Source organism: Pangasianodon hypophthalmus, chromosome 28, assembly GCF_027358585.1.
Source record: "Pangasianodon hypophthalmus isolate fPanHyp1 chromosome 28, fPanHyp1.pri, whole genome shotgun sequence".
NCBI lineage: Eukaryota > Metazoa > Chordata > Actinopteri > Siluriformes > Pangasiidae > Pangasianodon > Pangasianodon hypophthalmus.
Window position 1 is genome coordinate 14,924,953 of NC_069737.1, and position 16,468 is coordinate 14,941,420.

Genomic DNA, 16,468 nt, shown 5'->3' on the forward strand with positions numbered 1-16,468 from the left:
GGCGTGGCAGGCCGCAATAGCCGCCACGTACACCTTCAGGGTGGAGTGGGTCAGTCCCGCGGAGAGGCGGGCCTGCAAGAACTCCAGCACTGTACCAACTGGGCAGTGAACAGGGTCAAGCCGGCGGTCTCCGCACCAGGAAGTGAAAAGTTTCCACTTCAGGGCGTACAGTTTCCTCGTAGAGGGAGCTCTGGACTGGAGGATGGTCTCCACAACCTCGGTTGAGAGACCGGAAGCGCGGAGTTGTGCCCCCTCAGAGGCCACACCCACAGCTTCCACAGCTCCGGGCGGGGGTGAAGATGGCCCCCCGCCTGTGAGAGGAGATCCCTCCTGATCGGAATCTCCCATGGGGAGCCGTCTAGGAGGGAAATCAGGTCCGAGAACCATACTCGGCCCGGCCAGAACGGGGCTACTAACAGTAGACGAATTCTGTCCCGGCGCACTCTCTCCAGAACTCCCGGGAGCAGAGCGACCGGAGGAAAGGCGTACAGACGCAGCCTCGGCCACGGCTGTACCATGGCATCCAGTCCAAGAGGAGCTGGATGAATCAGAGAGAACCAAAGGGGACAGTGCGACGTCTCCTGCGTCGCAAACAGATCCACCTGGGCTCTGCCGAACATACGCCATATCAGCTCCACCACCTCGGGGTGGAGTCTCCATTCCCCGGGCACCGGCCCCTGCCTCGACAGGGCGTCCGCTCCCACGTTGAGATGACCAGGGATGTAGGCCGCTCTCAATGAGAGGAGGTTCCCTTGGGACCACACAAGGATCTGGAGCGTCAGCCTGTAAAGGGGGCGCGAACGCAGACCTCCCTGGCGGTTGATGTAAGAGACCACCGTCGTGTTGTCGGTGCGCACCAACACGTGGCGGCCTCTTAGGTCTGGGAGAAAGTGTTTCAGAGCTAGAAACACGGCCAGCATCTCCAGGCGGTTGATGTGCCAAGTGAGATGGCGGCCGCTCCACAGACCACGGGCAGGACGGCCACTCATGACCGCTCCCCATCCGGTGAGGGACGCATCCGTCGCTAGCACTACGCGGCGACCAGGAGTTCCCAGGACCGGGCCCTGAGACAAGAACCCAGGTTCTCTCCACACAGCTAAGGCACGGCGGCATCGTCGCGTGACCTTGATCATGCGGAGCGGGTTTCCTCTGTTTCGGAAAAACCCCCTGGTCTTGAGCCACCACTGTAGGGGTCTCATGTGCAGCAGGCCAAACGGTATCACGTTGGACGCAGCTGCCAATAGGCCCAGCAGTCTCTGAAACTGCTTTACAGTGAGTGACCGGCCTACTTTCACTCTCGCGACCGCTGTGAGGACCGACTCGATCCGAGCAGGAGACAAACGTGCCTGCATCGTGGTCGAATCCCACACGACTCCTAGATAAGCGGTTCTCTGAGCTGGAGAAAGCACGCTTTTCTCGGCGTTTAGTCTTAACCCCAGTTCCTTCATATGGGCGAGAACGGCATCTCGATGCCGAGCCGCCATCTGCTCTGAATGAGCTAAAATCAACCAGTCGTCGATATAGTTCAGTATGCGGATGCCCTGTAGTCGCATAGGAGCCAGGGCAGCATCCACGCACTTCGTGAAGGTGCGGGGTGAGAGTGCTAGGCCGAAGGGAAGAACCCGATACTGGTAAGCTTCGCCCCCGAAAGCGAACCTCAGGAACTTCCTGTGCGGGGGAAGGATGGAGATGTGGAAATACGCATCTTTTAGGTCGATCGTGACGAACCAGTCCTCGGACCTGATCTGAGACACGACCTGAGTGACCGTAAGCATCCTGAACTTCAGTCGAGCGACTGAGAGGTTCAATTGCCGCAAGTCCAAAATGGGACGCAGCCCTCCCCCCTTCTTGGGAACAATGAAGTACCGGCTGTAGAACCCTGACTCCCTGTCGTGAGGAGGGACCACCTCGATGGCCTCCTTCCTCAGGAGAGTACGTACTTCCTGCTCCAATACCAGAGCCTGCTCGGGACCCACCACAGTGGGAAGAACCCCAGAAAAATGAGGTGGAGGCGAGCCGAACTGAATTCGGTAGCCTCTTTCTACAGTACGCAGGACCCAATGAGACACATTCGGCAGAAGTTTCCACGCTGCCAGAAAGCTCACTAAGGGAGTCAGTCTCTCGAGACTGACCTCTGGTGTAATAGAAGCGGTTAGCTGGGTGCCCTGAGGCGGCGAACCGACATGGGGGAAATGAGCTAACCGCTGCGAAGGCCTCAGGAGAGGCCGCGAGCCTCCCAGACCCGCTACGTTGCCGGGCGAGAACTGGGAGAGGCGCTCGCCGGAGACCGCTGCGCCCTGAAGCACCATAGGTGGCAGGGTTGGCAGATCGACCTCCTGAGGGCACTGGGGGGACCCGGGCACCGTAAGATGAGGTGTACGCCGCGTCGCCCCAGAGGGGCCCGCCCTCGGAAGCCCTGGGCCAAAACCATCAGGGCTTCTTAGCCGCGGCCCTTCTGGACATGAGGACGGTCCTCAGATCCGCCTTAGTGCCCGAAGGGCCGGGCCCAGAGCGTCGTTGCGACTCCTGCTCCCGCCTCGGGGGAGCACGGGAGGCGACGCTCTGCTTTTGGGCCTCCCTGTAGGAGGGGGCCGTACACGGAGGGGGCTGCCCCCGCCCGGCAGCCCCACGAGCTAGAGAGCGACGGGGGAGGAACCGCTGGAACGCCGCCGCCTGAGCACGGGCCTGCTGGTATCTCTCGACGACGGAGTCTACCGCGTCGCCAAACAGGCCCGAGGGAGTAAGTGGGGCGTCCATGAGCACGACCCTGTCCTTCTCTTTCATATCGGACAGGGTCAGCCAGAGATGCCTCTCCGCCGCCACCAGGACTGCCATAGACCGACCGATAGCGCGGGCGGTCTCCTTGGTGGCGCGGAGGGACAGATCAGCGGCCCGCCTGAGCTCAGCTACCTGCTCAGACGTACTCTCCCCCTGCTCATCCAGCTCTGTAAGCAGGTCAGCCTGGTACGCCTGTAACACCGCCACGGTGTGCAGACACGCACCGGCCTGACCTGCTGCCGTGTACGCCTTGCCTACCAGCGCTGAGGTGGTCCGCAGCGGCTTGGTAGGCAACGCCGGAGCCTTCAGGGACGATGCAGCAGCAGGGGACAGATAGCTGGCTAGCGTCTGTTCAACCCTGGGCATCGCCCTGTAGCCGGAGTAGTCCAGCCCCGCCACATTAGCGTAATGGGAAGACGTGGGGCTGAACAACCGGGCCGAAAATGGCCTATTCCAGGACCTCGACACCTCAGTGTGGAGGTCCGGAAAAAAGGGCAGGCTCCGGGGCGGAGGTGGCGGCCTACTGCGCAAAAAACGCTCCTCCAGTCTAGAGCCCTGAGGCTCAGGCCGTGACTCAGCGGGCCAGTCAATGCTAAGCTTAGCGACTGCCCGTGCAACCACCTCGAGCAGCTCCCCGTATTGAGGAGACTGCGGCTCAGGGTCGACGCTCTCCACATCGACCTCCTCGGAGGACGATAGGTGGAGCGCCGAGTCCGCTCCCCGGGGGGAAGAAACCGCAGAGCGTGCTTCCGAGCCCAGGGAGGGGACAGAGGACCTGGAGGGTGAGGAAGGAGAAAGGGACGGGCCCGTCTCCATTCCCTCCGCCAGGTCCATCTGCGAGCCCCACGAGCGCAACCGCCGCTCTGCCTCGGCAGAAGCGGGGCCGGCATCGCGAGGCACGCTAGTGAGGGCTCCCTCCTCAAAGAGAGCCCAGCGGGAGCGGAGAGTGCGCAGCGGTAAACGCTCGCAATGTGCGCAGCCGGCTCCCTCGAGAGCCGACTGAACATGCTCCGCTCCCAAACAGGCAACGCACAGACTGTGTGTATCCCCGCCCGTAATAAATCGCGGACAGGGAGGAACACACGGCCTGAAGCGCTGCCCGCTCTCGCCCTTAGTCTTAACCTTGGCTTTAGGCATGCCAACGATAAAACACCAAAAGACAAAAATAGACAGACAATAAACACAGAGCGCTTGCTGAAGACAGGAAGCTAACGCGGGGCTCGCCGCTCGGGCTTTTATGCTTCCGGGTCGCTACGTCACCCCGCCCGTGACGTCTCGCCCATCCATTGGACGGATTAGACACGTGATTCAGAGCGCGGTCACGCGGGGGCGTTCCCATAGCGTTTCGTGACGCAGCTCGAGTTCCTGAAGGGGAACGTAAAGTTACAACTTTACCTCTGACTGTTACAAAGCTCTGACACTGGAGACTCCTTCCATAAATGTTAAATAAACATCTCCTTACAGAAAACTTCACCATATCAACGATCAGAGTTCTGTTCTTGGGTCTCATAGCCACACATCCGATCTAAGATCACATCTGAATGCAGGTCAGGTTTGAGTTGAAAAGATTGGATTTTGGTGTACAGTAGCTCTGAAAAGAAAAAGATTGGAGTAGAAAAGGTTTTCATGATGGAAGTAAGACTAGACAAAACATGTACATACATATATGCATATACTGGTATATTCTGTATACTAATATATATAAATAATATACTTTATGTAGTCACATTACTTTTATTTCATATAGACTAGCGTACACTATATCACTGTTTTCTTCTTTGTATTATTTAATACTTTTTTATTCACACCGTCTATCTATCCGTCTCACACCCAGCATTCCTCGGCTCCATACAGCGTGACGATCTTTGATATGTCATGTTTCCGTTTCATAAAGTGTGTTTCTGTGTGGTGGGTATTAAACTTTAAAGCAGCAGGATGGGCTGTTTTTCACAGCCTGTAAATTTAATCTTGTTTTTATTCGCAGGCCACAGATGTAATGATCTTATCATTTATTCAGGAGAAACATTCTCGCCTCTGACTCACCAATCATTTTTTTATTAAGATCATTTCCACTCATATTGCCAGGTTGCCATACTCTCCACATGTACATTGTACTTTATTGTCTGATTGGCTCCCCTGTGTGTCAATCAGGTCCCGCTCCCGCCCCCTCGGAGAGAGAGCTATCACATGACCCCTAACCCTCCACCTTATAGCTCGCTTGTTCCCTCCGGTTCTTACACCATCAAATCCAGCTCTTCATCCTCATACTCGTATTCTGAGACTACTCGCACTACCACCAGCTCAGATATCTCCCCAGAGGCTAATACTAATGCTAATAACTATATTAGCCAGCTCCTGGAGCGCAAGGTGTCATCTCTCAAACTTGCTAACGAAGGATCCAACTCAGTCACTGCTAATGCTAAAACCAGTACAGATGTAACCAACGATACTAACATGAATCAATCTTGGGCTAATACTAACATGGCAAAGGTCATGAACCCTGGCTCACCTGATAGTCCGCCATCCCCACCACCACGTACACACTCCAAATCTCCTGCTACAACACACACAGCCTCTCTCTCCATTCGGATAGCTCCTAAAGGTTCAGAATACCATCCTGAATCTGGACTCCAATCGGGATTCGGATCTGAAAGGCAGGATCCTGCTGAGCCAAGCCCAAAAGTGCCACCCAGACCAGCGGGCGATGTGGCGGTATTGCATTTATTTGGCTTCAGATCACTTTTTTCTAATCCACAGATTTTTTTCCAGTCACACTTTTTTCCACCTAGAATAGCTAACATCAGAATTATAGAAGAGTCTAACAAAGATGTATGTTGCATACAGTCTTAGAAAAAAGGTTCCATCCTAAAGAGTTCTTCACTCTTTCCCTCTGGGGAACCTTTAAAGGTTTTACATAGGACCCTACAAAAGTACAAAATGCCCCACAAGAGGGTTTTTTTTCAGAAACAGTTCCTCTTTAGAGAAATATAACAGTTAACCATCCAAAGAATCCTTGAGAAACCCCATTATTGTATATACTTTCATTAAAATCTACATTTTGTACCACTGGGGCAGCTCTTAAAGGTTCTATGTGGAACCCAGAAACAATTATTTTTCGTTAAGAACCTATATAGATAGCTAAAATCATTGAGAAATCTCAAGTAGTACTTTCTAGAGATGCAAATCTGGTCGTAAAGTTGTCTTGGGTCAAATTCAGTTTATCCCTTTGAAGGTTCTGTGTAGAGCCCTACAACAGAGGGTTTTCCTTTAAGAGGTTAATAGTAGAGCCTCTTTAGAGAACTAGAAGTGTTAACCATATAAATAAACCTTTAGTATCATTTCTAAGTGAACATTTGTTCTTGATTCCTTACTGAAAACTCTCAATCTTTGTCAAACATCTCAACTGGCCATTCTATGGTGGATCCTTAAAGGTTCTATGTAGAACAGTTGCTTTCCCTTCCTGAAAAGAAAGTAGAACCCTTTTACCAATCTAGAAAACCTTAACAGTCTAAAGAAATCTTGAGGAACCCTTTTTCCTTAGAGTATCTTTGTTCTTGAATCCTCAGGAAAAGCTGTCAAATTCTTCTTTCAACCCACAGCTGATTCCCCTATTCAGTCTGCTAACATGGTACAATCCATCTTTACCACACAGTGTTTAACATCCTGCTTGCTAGCATGGTTGCGCTAATCATTTCTTCATCCCTCCTTTCATCCTTCCTACCCTCCGTTAGCATGATGTATCCCCTCCAAGAGGTACCATCGACTTTGGTTTTGGGTCATCCTACAGCCGTACAAGTCAGAACTCGCCTGACTCCCTGTCCGGGCCGAACGCTTCATCACGATCTCTTTCGGCCCTGAGCCACTATTCATCATCAACAGCCGTCCTTGAAGAACTGCAGATCTGCACTGTGGACTCACCCGAGACCACGCCTACCCCCTCCCCCACACTCAGCCACGCCTCTGTTTTCCCTGATGATGTTCCTGCACCCACTGTCTCAGCAACGGCTGCTGATACTAACGTAACTATCACGCAGCCACGCCCCCTTCACTCAACTCTCTCATCTGTTTGCCCAGTTTTGTTTTGCCAATGTTGCAAATCTCTGTATGTTTGTCTCACCCTTAGCCTTGTTAGCATGTGTACTAAATGTTGCTGTAAATGCAGGCGGTCTTGGTCCATCTGTTGATCTTGTGGCGTCCGTATTTTCTGGATTGATATTGTGAGGTTCTTGTGTGTTTGTCTGAAAAGTGTATTTGCTACCTTTTCTGAAATTATCTTTAAGCTCAGGCTTGGACATTTGAATATCTAACCAACATACTCAAGCTACTGTCTAGTTTACAGTTTTTTTTTTACTAAGACTTGACCTGTCATTGTTCAAACGTTGATGTGTTCTAACATTCTTTTGTATGTTTCCTGTGTGTATCCCGACCACACTTACAATTAATTCAAATTTCCAACCGATGTCTGTAACGTCATGTTACATCGCTTGCTGCTATGCTAACACTGTAGTCCTAGATCACTTACCAAAGAGTAGATCATGATATATACAATTCAGTATCTTATGGATTGGTTCTGTTCGCAGGGTCAAATGGCGGTAAATGGAAGTGCGCACTCACAGAGGCCATTCTCTCCTCCAGCACAACGTCCTCCTCCACCGGTCTTTAGTCCCGGACTCGAGCAATTCCAGCAGACAAGACACTCGGGTGAGGGTCTGATGTTCACCCACCTCCAACAGGATCAATGTTAAACAGCGGCCATTGTGTCGGACTTCTTTGTTGTGGTGGAGCAAATTATTAGTAGTCCTGTTGGGATGTGATTTTGAGGAAATGTAGTGGTTCAGTGAACAGCTAGGGTTAGCTAGTTAGTTGGGTTTTACCTGTTTTTGGCCACTGCAGTATATGAATAATTGGTGACATTGCCATGGCTAAATCTACTTAGCCAGAATTTTTTTCCCATTCCCATAATTAATAAGTAGTTAATAAGTATTAAGTAATGAACAAGTAGCTATGTAAGTCATTTTCACCAATTCACTTGTCAAATAAGTGTCACTATTGGAACAGTTAGCATGCCATATGCTGTTTAGTTATAAACTCCTATGCGATGATCGTTTTAGAAGGCATTGCTAAGCATTTCAGCTCATATCTTATTGATTGAGCTCTGGATTTGCAGTGTCCATCTAATGGCTGTGTGATGTACATGGCTTATTAGCAATGGCGCCGTTGGCAGCAAACCTTGTCCAGCTCTTGCATTTGCAGCCATTAAACCAGACTGGAGCAATCGATAACCGAGTAGAATGGAGACGGAGTGGGAGCCACCACTTGGGTGCGGGTAAAAGTTTTGCTGCTGGGATGTCAGAGTGCTTCAGATGTTGACGCTGCAGATTTTAGCTGAGAAGCTAACAGTTTGTTTATGCTGTGTCCTGTAGTTTATGCTTTAGTCAGGATTTCTGCTCATTCGGGTTAGGTGCGACTGGAATCAGTGTCACTTCTGAATTCAGTCTCTCTTTGTCCTGTTTATATCCTTTCTGTCTTCTCATCCCCCTCTGTTTTTTATCGTTCTCTTGCTGATGCTCTCCTATTTGGTCAGTTTGCTCTCTCTGTCTCTCTCTCTTGCTGTCTGTCTACCTATTTCTAATCGCGTATACTTTTCTGTCTATCAGCGTATTTCAGTCTCTCCTACTCTGTCTTTCTGTCTGTGTGTCTGTCTATCAGACTGTCTGTGTGTTTACCTGACAATGTCTGATTGTCTGTCTGTTGACTCTCTGTGGACTCTTTTTCTGCCTGTCTGTCTTTATCATCTTATCTATCTGTCTGTCAGTTTGTTTATCCCTCTGTCTGCTGTCTGTCTGTCTGTTTATAGGTCTGTCTATCTGTCTGACTGTCTGTGTATATGTCTGACTTCCTTTCTGTCTTTATCTATCTATCTATCTATCTAGCTGTCTGGCTGTTTATATGACTGTCCATCTGTCTATTGGACTGTCCACAGATATGTCTGTCTGTCTCTCAGTCTACCTGTCTGTCTGTCTATTGGTCAGTTTATATGTTTGTGTGTCCACCTGTCTATCTATCATATCTATGTATATGTCTTGTTTGTGTGCTTATCTATCTATCTATCTATCTATCTATCTATCTATCTATCTATCTATCTATCCATCTATCCATCTATCTAGTCTCCAGTGCTGTATATTTTCTGTCTAACACTCCCTGTCTGTCTGTCTGTCTGTCAGAAGGTACAGAGTCAGTACGGAGGGAGTCAGTGTCAGTGGGTGAGACGTCGTTCAGCAGCGTGACTCCTGTGGCTCGTTTCTCAGAGGAGGAAAAGAAAGTTTCAGTGATTAAGGCGCCTCATTACGAGGGTATTGGACCTGTGGATGACTCGGGCCTCCCCCTCGCTATCCGCACGGTGAGTGCTACTAAACCAGCGTAGGCATCGGGGTGGGCATCGGGGTGGGCCCAGGGTGGTTATAATGGTGGTGGTCAGGGGTATGGGTGTCCGGGTGGGTGTCGGGTTAGGCATTTGTGTGGGAATCAGGGTGGGCATTGGGCAGCAGGGCGGACGTCTGGGTGGGCATCAGGATGGGCATTGAACCCTGATGTCCCTGAAATCCAGAAATGGTATTTTACAGCTCTTTAAAAGATTAGCATGTCAGCTTGTTAACGCGAGGCCATCTGGAGCTCTGTGTGTGTGTGTGTGTGTGTGTGTCAGAGAGAGAGAGAGAGAGAGAGAGAGAGAGAGAGAGAGAGAGAGAGATCTGGGATTGAAAGCACCATATTGACTTGCTGGCATAATCATAAATTCTCATCATGTTACTGTTTACTACAGCAAAGCTGCTTTATTCACTCACACACACACACACACACACACACACACCCCACTGGTATTCATACAGATTAGATATTCCTATTAGATATTCTATTAGAAATAGAAATATTATGAACTGTGTGTATGTGTGTGTGTGTATGTGTGTGTGTGTGTGTGTGTCTCCACAGACTGTAGACAGGCCTAAGGACTGGTACAAGACCATGTTTAAGCAAATCCATATGGTGCATAAAGCAGGTGAGTTCTTAAAACCAGTGGTTCCTCTGTGTGTGAGTGTGTGTGTGCGTGTGTATGTGTGTGTGTATGTGTACATTGCTGAACCTCTCTATGCAACACAATAGACAACGAAGATCAATTACTGTTGATTAAATTCCTCAAACACAATCCATCACTAAAGTTTGATTTAAAAAAAAAAAATCAATCTTTTTTTATTTATTTTTAGTAAATTTTTTATATGATGTTCTTGACAGATGATGACTATGCAGACACATACGGTGCTACCTACGCTGTTGTGAATAATGGTATGTACTGGTTAAATCACTTCTCTTATTAATTATTTAATTGTTTATTTTAAAAATTAATTAAAAGGGAAGTCCCAACAATATTACAGAAGAAATAGACAATGTGACATTCAGTTAATGAAACAGACGGACAGTAGAATTGAACTAGAATTGAACTATGAGTATTACATTTGCATTATATTACACTGATTATTAAAAATAATGTGTTTACGGAGCAGAAATTAAGTCGACTAACAATCAAAACATAGCCGACATTGGCTAAGTGCTGTTCAGAATAATGATTACATTAAAACAGTGCTGTCTAGCTAGATTCATAAAACTAACAATAGCTAGCTTTCTAATTAAAAAAAGGAAACTTTATTATAGAATGACATCACTGAACTAGTAACTAGCCAATATTTATTTTAAAAGGTGGATTAACAATACAGCGAACTACTATCTCTGACATGATGCTAATTTTATCCATTTCCTATTCTACTATGCTAGGTTTGTTACAGTAGCTATAACGTAAACAGAGAAGTATAAGAGAAGTACTAGCTTAAATTAACTATCTTAAATTATCCAGCATTAAAGTGATTTTTTTTATAAATTAAAAAAAAACAAAAAAAAACTAGCTAAGTACTTTTTGTCTGGTGATTTGACCTAGGACGTTAGCTAAAGCTAGCTTTCTATTGATTAACTGACTAGCTAGATACCAATGTTTAAATGTTGGCAGTATTTTAGCTACTGTTTGCTAAAATTACAGTACAGTGCAGTAAATCGCCAAAATCAGGTCTAGGAAAGTGTTTTAATACAAACATTTCCTGTGTGCTTTATGTAAAAGTGCAGTTTTGTTTATTTATTTATTTACTTTTGTTTGACTGGTGATCTTTGTCCCTCAGAGAACTTCGACCCCGTCCATGCCCACCCGCCACCTCGGACACACACGTACCGTCCTCTGTCCCGAAACTCCAACGAGCCCAGCAGAGCTCCGCCCCCTCGAGAGTCCAGCCCCGTCCCGCCCCCACCCCCTCCCATGCCCTCGCTCCTGCAGCTCCGCTCGCGAGACCTCGACCGTGAGAAAGATCAACCGCACGATCCGTAAGATTTTCTCACTGCTGCTAGGAGTAGGAGAATCTCCCGCTTTCTCTCCCATTATTTCTCAATATCTGAGAGAGAGAGAGATCTCATTATTTCTTAACATCTCTCTCACATCACTCTCGCTTGTTTTCCCATTAAATCTCAATGTCTCTCTCTCTCATTATTTCTCAGTCTGTCTTGCTCTCTCTCTCTCTCCCATTATTTTCTCTCTCTCTCTCTCTCTCTCTCTCACACACACACACACACACACTCTTTCTCTCTTCTTCTCTCTTTCTCTCTCTCCCATTATTTTCTCAATCTCTCTCTCTTTCTCTCTCTCACACACTCTTCCTCTCTCTCCCAATATTTCTCAGTCACTCTCTCTCTCTCTCACACACACACACACTCTTTCTCTCTTCTTCTCTCTTTCTCTCTCTCTCATTAGTTCTCAAAGTCTCTCTCTCTCTTTCTCTCTCTCATATTAGTTCTCAATGTCTGTCTCTCTGATTATTTTTCTGTCTCTCCCAATATTTCTCAATGTCTCTCTCTCCCTCTCCGTCTCTCTCTCTCTCTCTCCCTCTATAAGAAATGAATGGAGTCCCCCGGATCGTAAAGTGGACACACGGCGGTATCGCGCTGAGCCACGTAGCATCTTCGAGTATGAGCCAGGCAAATCCTCCATCCTGGAGCACGAGAGACCGGTGAGCTCGACTCACTGTGTTCACTTTCTGCCATTTCTTTTATCTTCTGTTAAACCTGTCGCGAGTAGCTGTAACCTTTATACATCATTTATTATATGTTTATTGTTCTATGTTTCAGATAGTCAGATGTGGTATCAGATATTGGAAAAATATTTCTTAAGCAGGGGTACAACTAGCTAGCTTGAATTAGCTTATTAAATTTACTAACTAGTGTAATAACAAGGCACCTTCGTTTGAGTATGTCCGCTAAATATTAAAAGCTAGCAAGCTAATAGCACTGTAAAATAAGGTAATAAAATGGATAGCTAGGTAAACACAGATAGCTGTATAGTTAGCTAGCCTGGTGATTAGTTAGCTACTATCACTTGTAACTAGCTGGAAGGTGTTACATCAGAGTGCTATCAATGCATTAGCTAAGCATAAATAGCTGAACAGCTCGCTAGCTTGGTAGTTAGTGTGATAGTGTGATGATTGTGTTTCATTCTGAAACAGTTAAAGAATGTGTGTGTTCATGTGTGAATGGGTGTTTAAAAAGTGTCTAGCGCAGCATTTCTCCTCTCAGCGCTTCACCGTTGTCCAGCTCAGCAGTTTTAACAGTGAGGTGAGCCAGACGCTCGTAAAAACTACATTTCCCACAGGGCTTTGAGCTCCAAGCAGCTCTGCGCTGAATCACTGCCCCATGTGGAGCTACAGAGCAGGAAAAATAACAGCACAAAGAAATTCTGCAGTCCTAATGAGCACACACACACACACACACACACACACATTATATACTGCAGCTACCACATACATCACCAAATATTCTGCAACACTAAGCTACACACTGTAGCCTCAGGAGGACATCACGGCTGGTTATTGTATTGTTTTTTTTTCTTGTACTTAATGCATAAGTATTCACCCCCCGCGAACTTTTCCACATTTTGTAGTGTTACAGCCTGGAACTGAAATGAACTTAATTGCACAATATGGTGCAAAATGAGTAACTGTAACTGTATACCCTCTGGGGTCAATACTTGGTAGGTCCACCTTTGGCTGCAGTTACAGCTTTTCTGGAACGTTCCTCTGTCAGCTTTGGGTGTCTGGTTCCTCATATTTTTGCCCATTTTTCTTGGCAAAATTCCTCAAGCTTTGTCAGATTGTTTGGGTGGCAGCAATTTTTAAGTCTTGCCACAAATTCTGATTCGGATTTAGGTGTGGACTGGAACTTTCATGTTCTTGGTTTAAAACCACCCCAGCGCAGATTTGGCATAACACTTAAAATCGTTATCCTGTTCAAATGTGAAACTCCGCCCCATTCTCAAGTGTCTTGACAGGAACATATTTTCTTCTAGTATCTGGCTCTATCCATCTTGCCCATCATCTCTGACCAATTTCCTACTCCATGCTGATGAAAGCATCTCCACACATGATGCGACCACCACCATGCTTCACCGTAGGAATGGTGTTCTCAGAGTAATGAGCAGTGTTGGGTTTTTGCAAAATGTAGATCAAATAGGTCAAAATGTTCATTTTTTGTCTCATTAGACCAGAGAACCTTTTCCACATGTTTCTTGAGTCTCCATCATGCCTTTTTTTTAAACTTATATGTCCCGTCACTGTTTCATAAAGCACAGCTCTGTGGAATGTCCAGGCTGTTGTCTTGGGAACCGCTTCTCTCATCCAAGCTGTGGATATCTCCAGCTCTTTCAGAGTTACCCTTGGCCTCTTGGTTGCTTCTCTGACTGATTCCTCATCTTTACCTGGTCACTGTCTTTTGGTGGATGGCCTCCTCTAGACAAAGCCATGTTCATCTACTTTAATTTTTAATAACATTTAAATGTCACTCTATAAGATGTTTGAAGCTGCTGATATTTTTTATAACGAAATAATTTTCCAGAACACACCGGTTGACTCCACTCAACTAATTATGTGACTTCTGATAGCGGCTGGTTAACAACAACTAATTTAGGGGTTTCACAGCAACAGGGTTGAATAATTGATTCACAACGAAATAATTTTGCAAACTATATTAATTTTTTTCCCTATGTAACTGGGGATTAGTTCATTTCAATTCCAGGTTGTAACACTACAAAATGTGGAAACGATCAAGAGGGTCAATATTTATGCAAGGCAAAAGAGAGAGAGAGACTCAAAGAGAGAGAGAGAGAGAGAGAGAGAGAGAGAGAGAGAGAGTGTGTCATTCTTTGCTGCCCTCTAATGGAGCGAAGGCTAAAGTGCAGTTTCAGTAAAAGTTACTTTCTGTATAAATTCCATAAATCTGCTACTGAAAACTGTTTTTATTTCATTGCTGAACACAAATGTTTTTTTTGTTTGGTTAAATAGCACATTGATGAATAATAGATATTAAACAAGTTATTCATTTTTATATCTAAGATAACTGATTACATAAGATGGTTCTTGCTAGTGGACTCTTTTCATCAGCCGTGTGTGTGTGTGTGTGTGTGTGTGTGTGTGTGTGTGTGTAAACCTCTTATCTGTTGTCCTCTCCCATTCTTTATCCATCATGCTCTGTGAACTGGTGTAGTCCTCTTAATGCTTTCCATCTCTCTGTCTCCTTCTCATCACTCCGTGCTGCAGAGTTTTCATTTAGAAGCAGATGAGATAGATTTAGAGAACGAGCCGTGGTTTAAGTTCTTTTCAGAGCTGGAGTTTGGCCGGCCGGTAAGTGAAACGAGGAGGGAGCTCACGTGAGGGCTGCACTTCAGTGTGTGATTTAGGAGATATAGTTTTGTGTGTGTGTGTACGTGTGTATGAGGTTGGCATGTGCCGATATTCAACTTTCAATCAACATACAGTAATTATCTAGTCTGAAAGCTTAATTATTAAAAATCTCGTCCACCATGTTTTGTGTCATTTCCATGGTGAACAGAATTATGGGATTGGACGCACCCAGTGCTGCCTTTTAATTCGTCCAAAGCTGTCCTTATTCAGCGTTCCGATTTGGAAATGGAATGTCATACATATATATCCTATTTTCGGCACATGCCTGGTGTGTTGTATAGTTTTAAGGCTCGACCCTCAGTCTAGAGGTGTGCGCAGGATTGTTAATAACAATAATTTTTTTATAATAACCGTGGGGTTATTATTTTTGTTTGTACTCATCCATGATATTTTCTAACAAATGTAGTCTTGAAGCACACCCCTACCTCAGTCACAAACACTGCAAAAGAATCAGATTTCCTTTAACTGTGTTGCCAGGTGAATAAATATTCACGGCACCACAGAAGCTCGATTTGCATATTTATACAAAATCGTAAATACAATAAATAACATTTTGTTCAAGCAGTCGTCTCGGTTGTGGGCGGAGATTTCTGTGCTCCACTCCATCATGAATCTTTGGCAGTGTTTCTGCTTTAAGACCACACAACAGCTTGAGCTTTGTTTGTTTGCTTCTCACATGTTTACTTGTTTACTGTTTGCGACTAATCAAGTAAACAAGCAGGAAGTTGCTGATGACCGACGCAGATAATCCAAACTTTAAACCTCAGAGCTGGTCGTGTGCGTATGGTATGAACCAGAACACGTGTGGACTCACTCACTCACTCACACACACACACACACAGTGTAGTTGCTGGCCAGCTTTGCTATTTTAAAGTGTGTGTGATAGCATGGGACTGATATTAGCATCCCCTATTCTTACACCGTGTGTGTGTGTGAGAGAGAGATTGTGCGTGTGTTTCAGTGTTTTGCTATGCTCTAATGTTGTCGCTTTCTCCACATGTGTCTTTCTTTCCCATGGTGCATCTGCTTCTCCACCTCATCTCCACTCCTCCTCCTCTCCTCTCCTCCGCTCCACTCGGCCGTCTAGCCTCCTAAAAAGAGGCTGGATTACACGCCTGACTGCTCCACCCACTCCCGCGCCCAGGTAATACCACCCGCTCCCTCCCTCCCTTCCTCCCTCCCTCCCTCCTTCCATCCATCCATCCATCCATCCTCTCTCCAATTTTCTCTTTTTCTCCAACCCATTACATCCCATCTCCTCTTGCAACTCATCTCGTATCCAGTCTTTTCCTCTGCTCTCTCTCTCCATCCACCTTCTATTCATTCTGTTCTCTTCTTATTTCTTCTCATCTGTTCTCAATCCATTTATCCATCTATACTTTGATCAGGCCAAGCAACCATATCCTTACTCTTCTCTCCAACCTTCCTCCCTTCTATCCATTCATCCATTATCCATCCATCCATCCATCCATCCAACCTCATCTCTTCTCTCCTTGCCGACAATCTTCTCTTCTCCTCCTCCTGCCTTGCTTTATCATCACACTAATCCACATTAGCATGTTATTGCAAATACAGACACAGTGAAAACGCATGTGTGACTTCAATCATATCCCACCATAAAAGAATGTGAAAGCCTTGTGTTTACAAAAAAAAACAAAAAAAACAAAAAAAAAACAATATTGTACTTATTTTTAATTAACAGAAAGTGGACCACAATTTCCAAATGTACAACTGTTTGGTGGCAGAAGTAACCTTATTATTAGACATTTTATCCAAAGCGTAATCCACTTTCTAGTGTTTAAGGGTTAAGGGTCTTGCTCAAGACATTTCATTTTCTAGTAATTTTAGGGAATTTATTCATTCATTCAATT

At 46.3% G+C, this 16,468-nt stretch overlaps 1 protein-coding gene across 4 annotated transcripts in view; it reads left to right on the forward strand.

Annotated features, from left to right (window-relative positions):
- sorbs2a (sorbin and SH3 domain containing 2a) overlaps nucleotides 1-16,468 on the forward strand; it is a 53,077-nt gene that overhangs the window by 20,353 nt on the left and 16,256 nt on the right. For all 4 annotated transcript variants that reach the window (XM_053230819.1, XM_053230820.1, XM_053230821.1 and 1 more), the window contains exons 6-15: nucleotides 4,930-5,490; nucleotides 6,510-6,797; nucleotides 7,359-7,479; nucleotides 9,003-9,178; nucleotides 9,766-9,832; nucleotides 10,066-10,116; nucleotides 10,998-11,196; nucleotides 11,762-11,876; nucleotides 14,454-14,537; nucleotides 15,685-15,741. In XM_053230819.1, coding sequence (XP_053086794.1) covers nucleotides 4,930-5,490; nucleotides 6,510-6,797; nucleotides 7,359-7,479; nucleotides 9,003-9,178; nucleotides 9,766-9,832; nucleotides 10,066-10,116; nucleotides 10,998-11,196; nucleotides 11,762-11,876; nucleotides 14,454-14,537; nucleotides 15,685-15,741 — 1,719 coding nt within the window. The remainder of the gene's footprint in view (nucleotides 1-4,929; nucleotides 5,491-6,509; nucleotides 6,798-7,358; nucleotides 7,480-9,002; nucleotides 9,179-9,765; nucleotides 9,833-10,065; nucleotides 10,117-10,997; nucleotides 11,197-11,761; nucleotides 11,877-14,453; nucleotides 14,538-15,684; nucleotides 15,742-16,468) is intronic.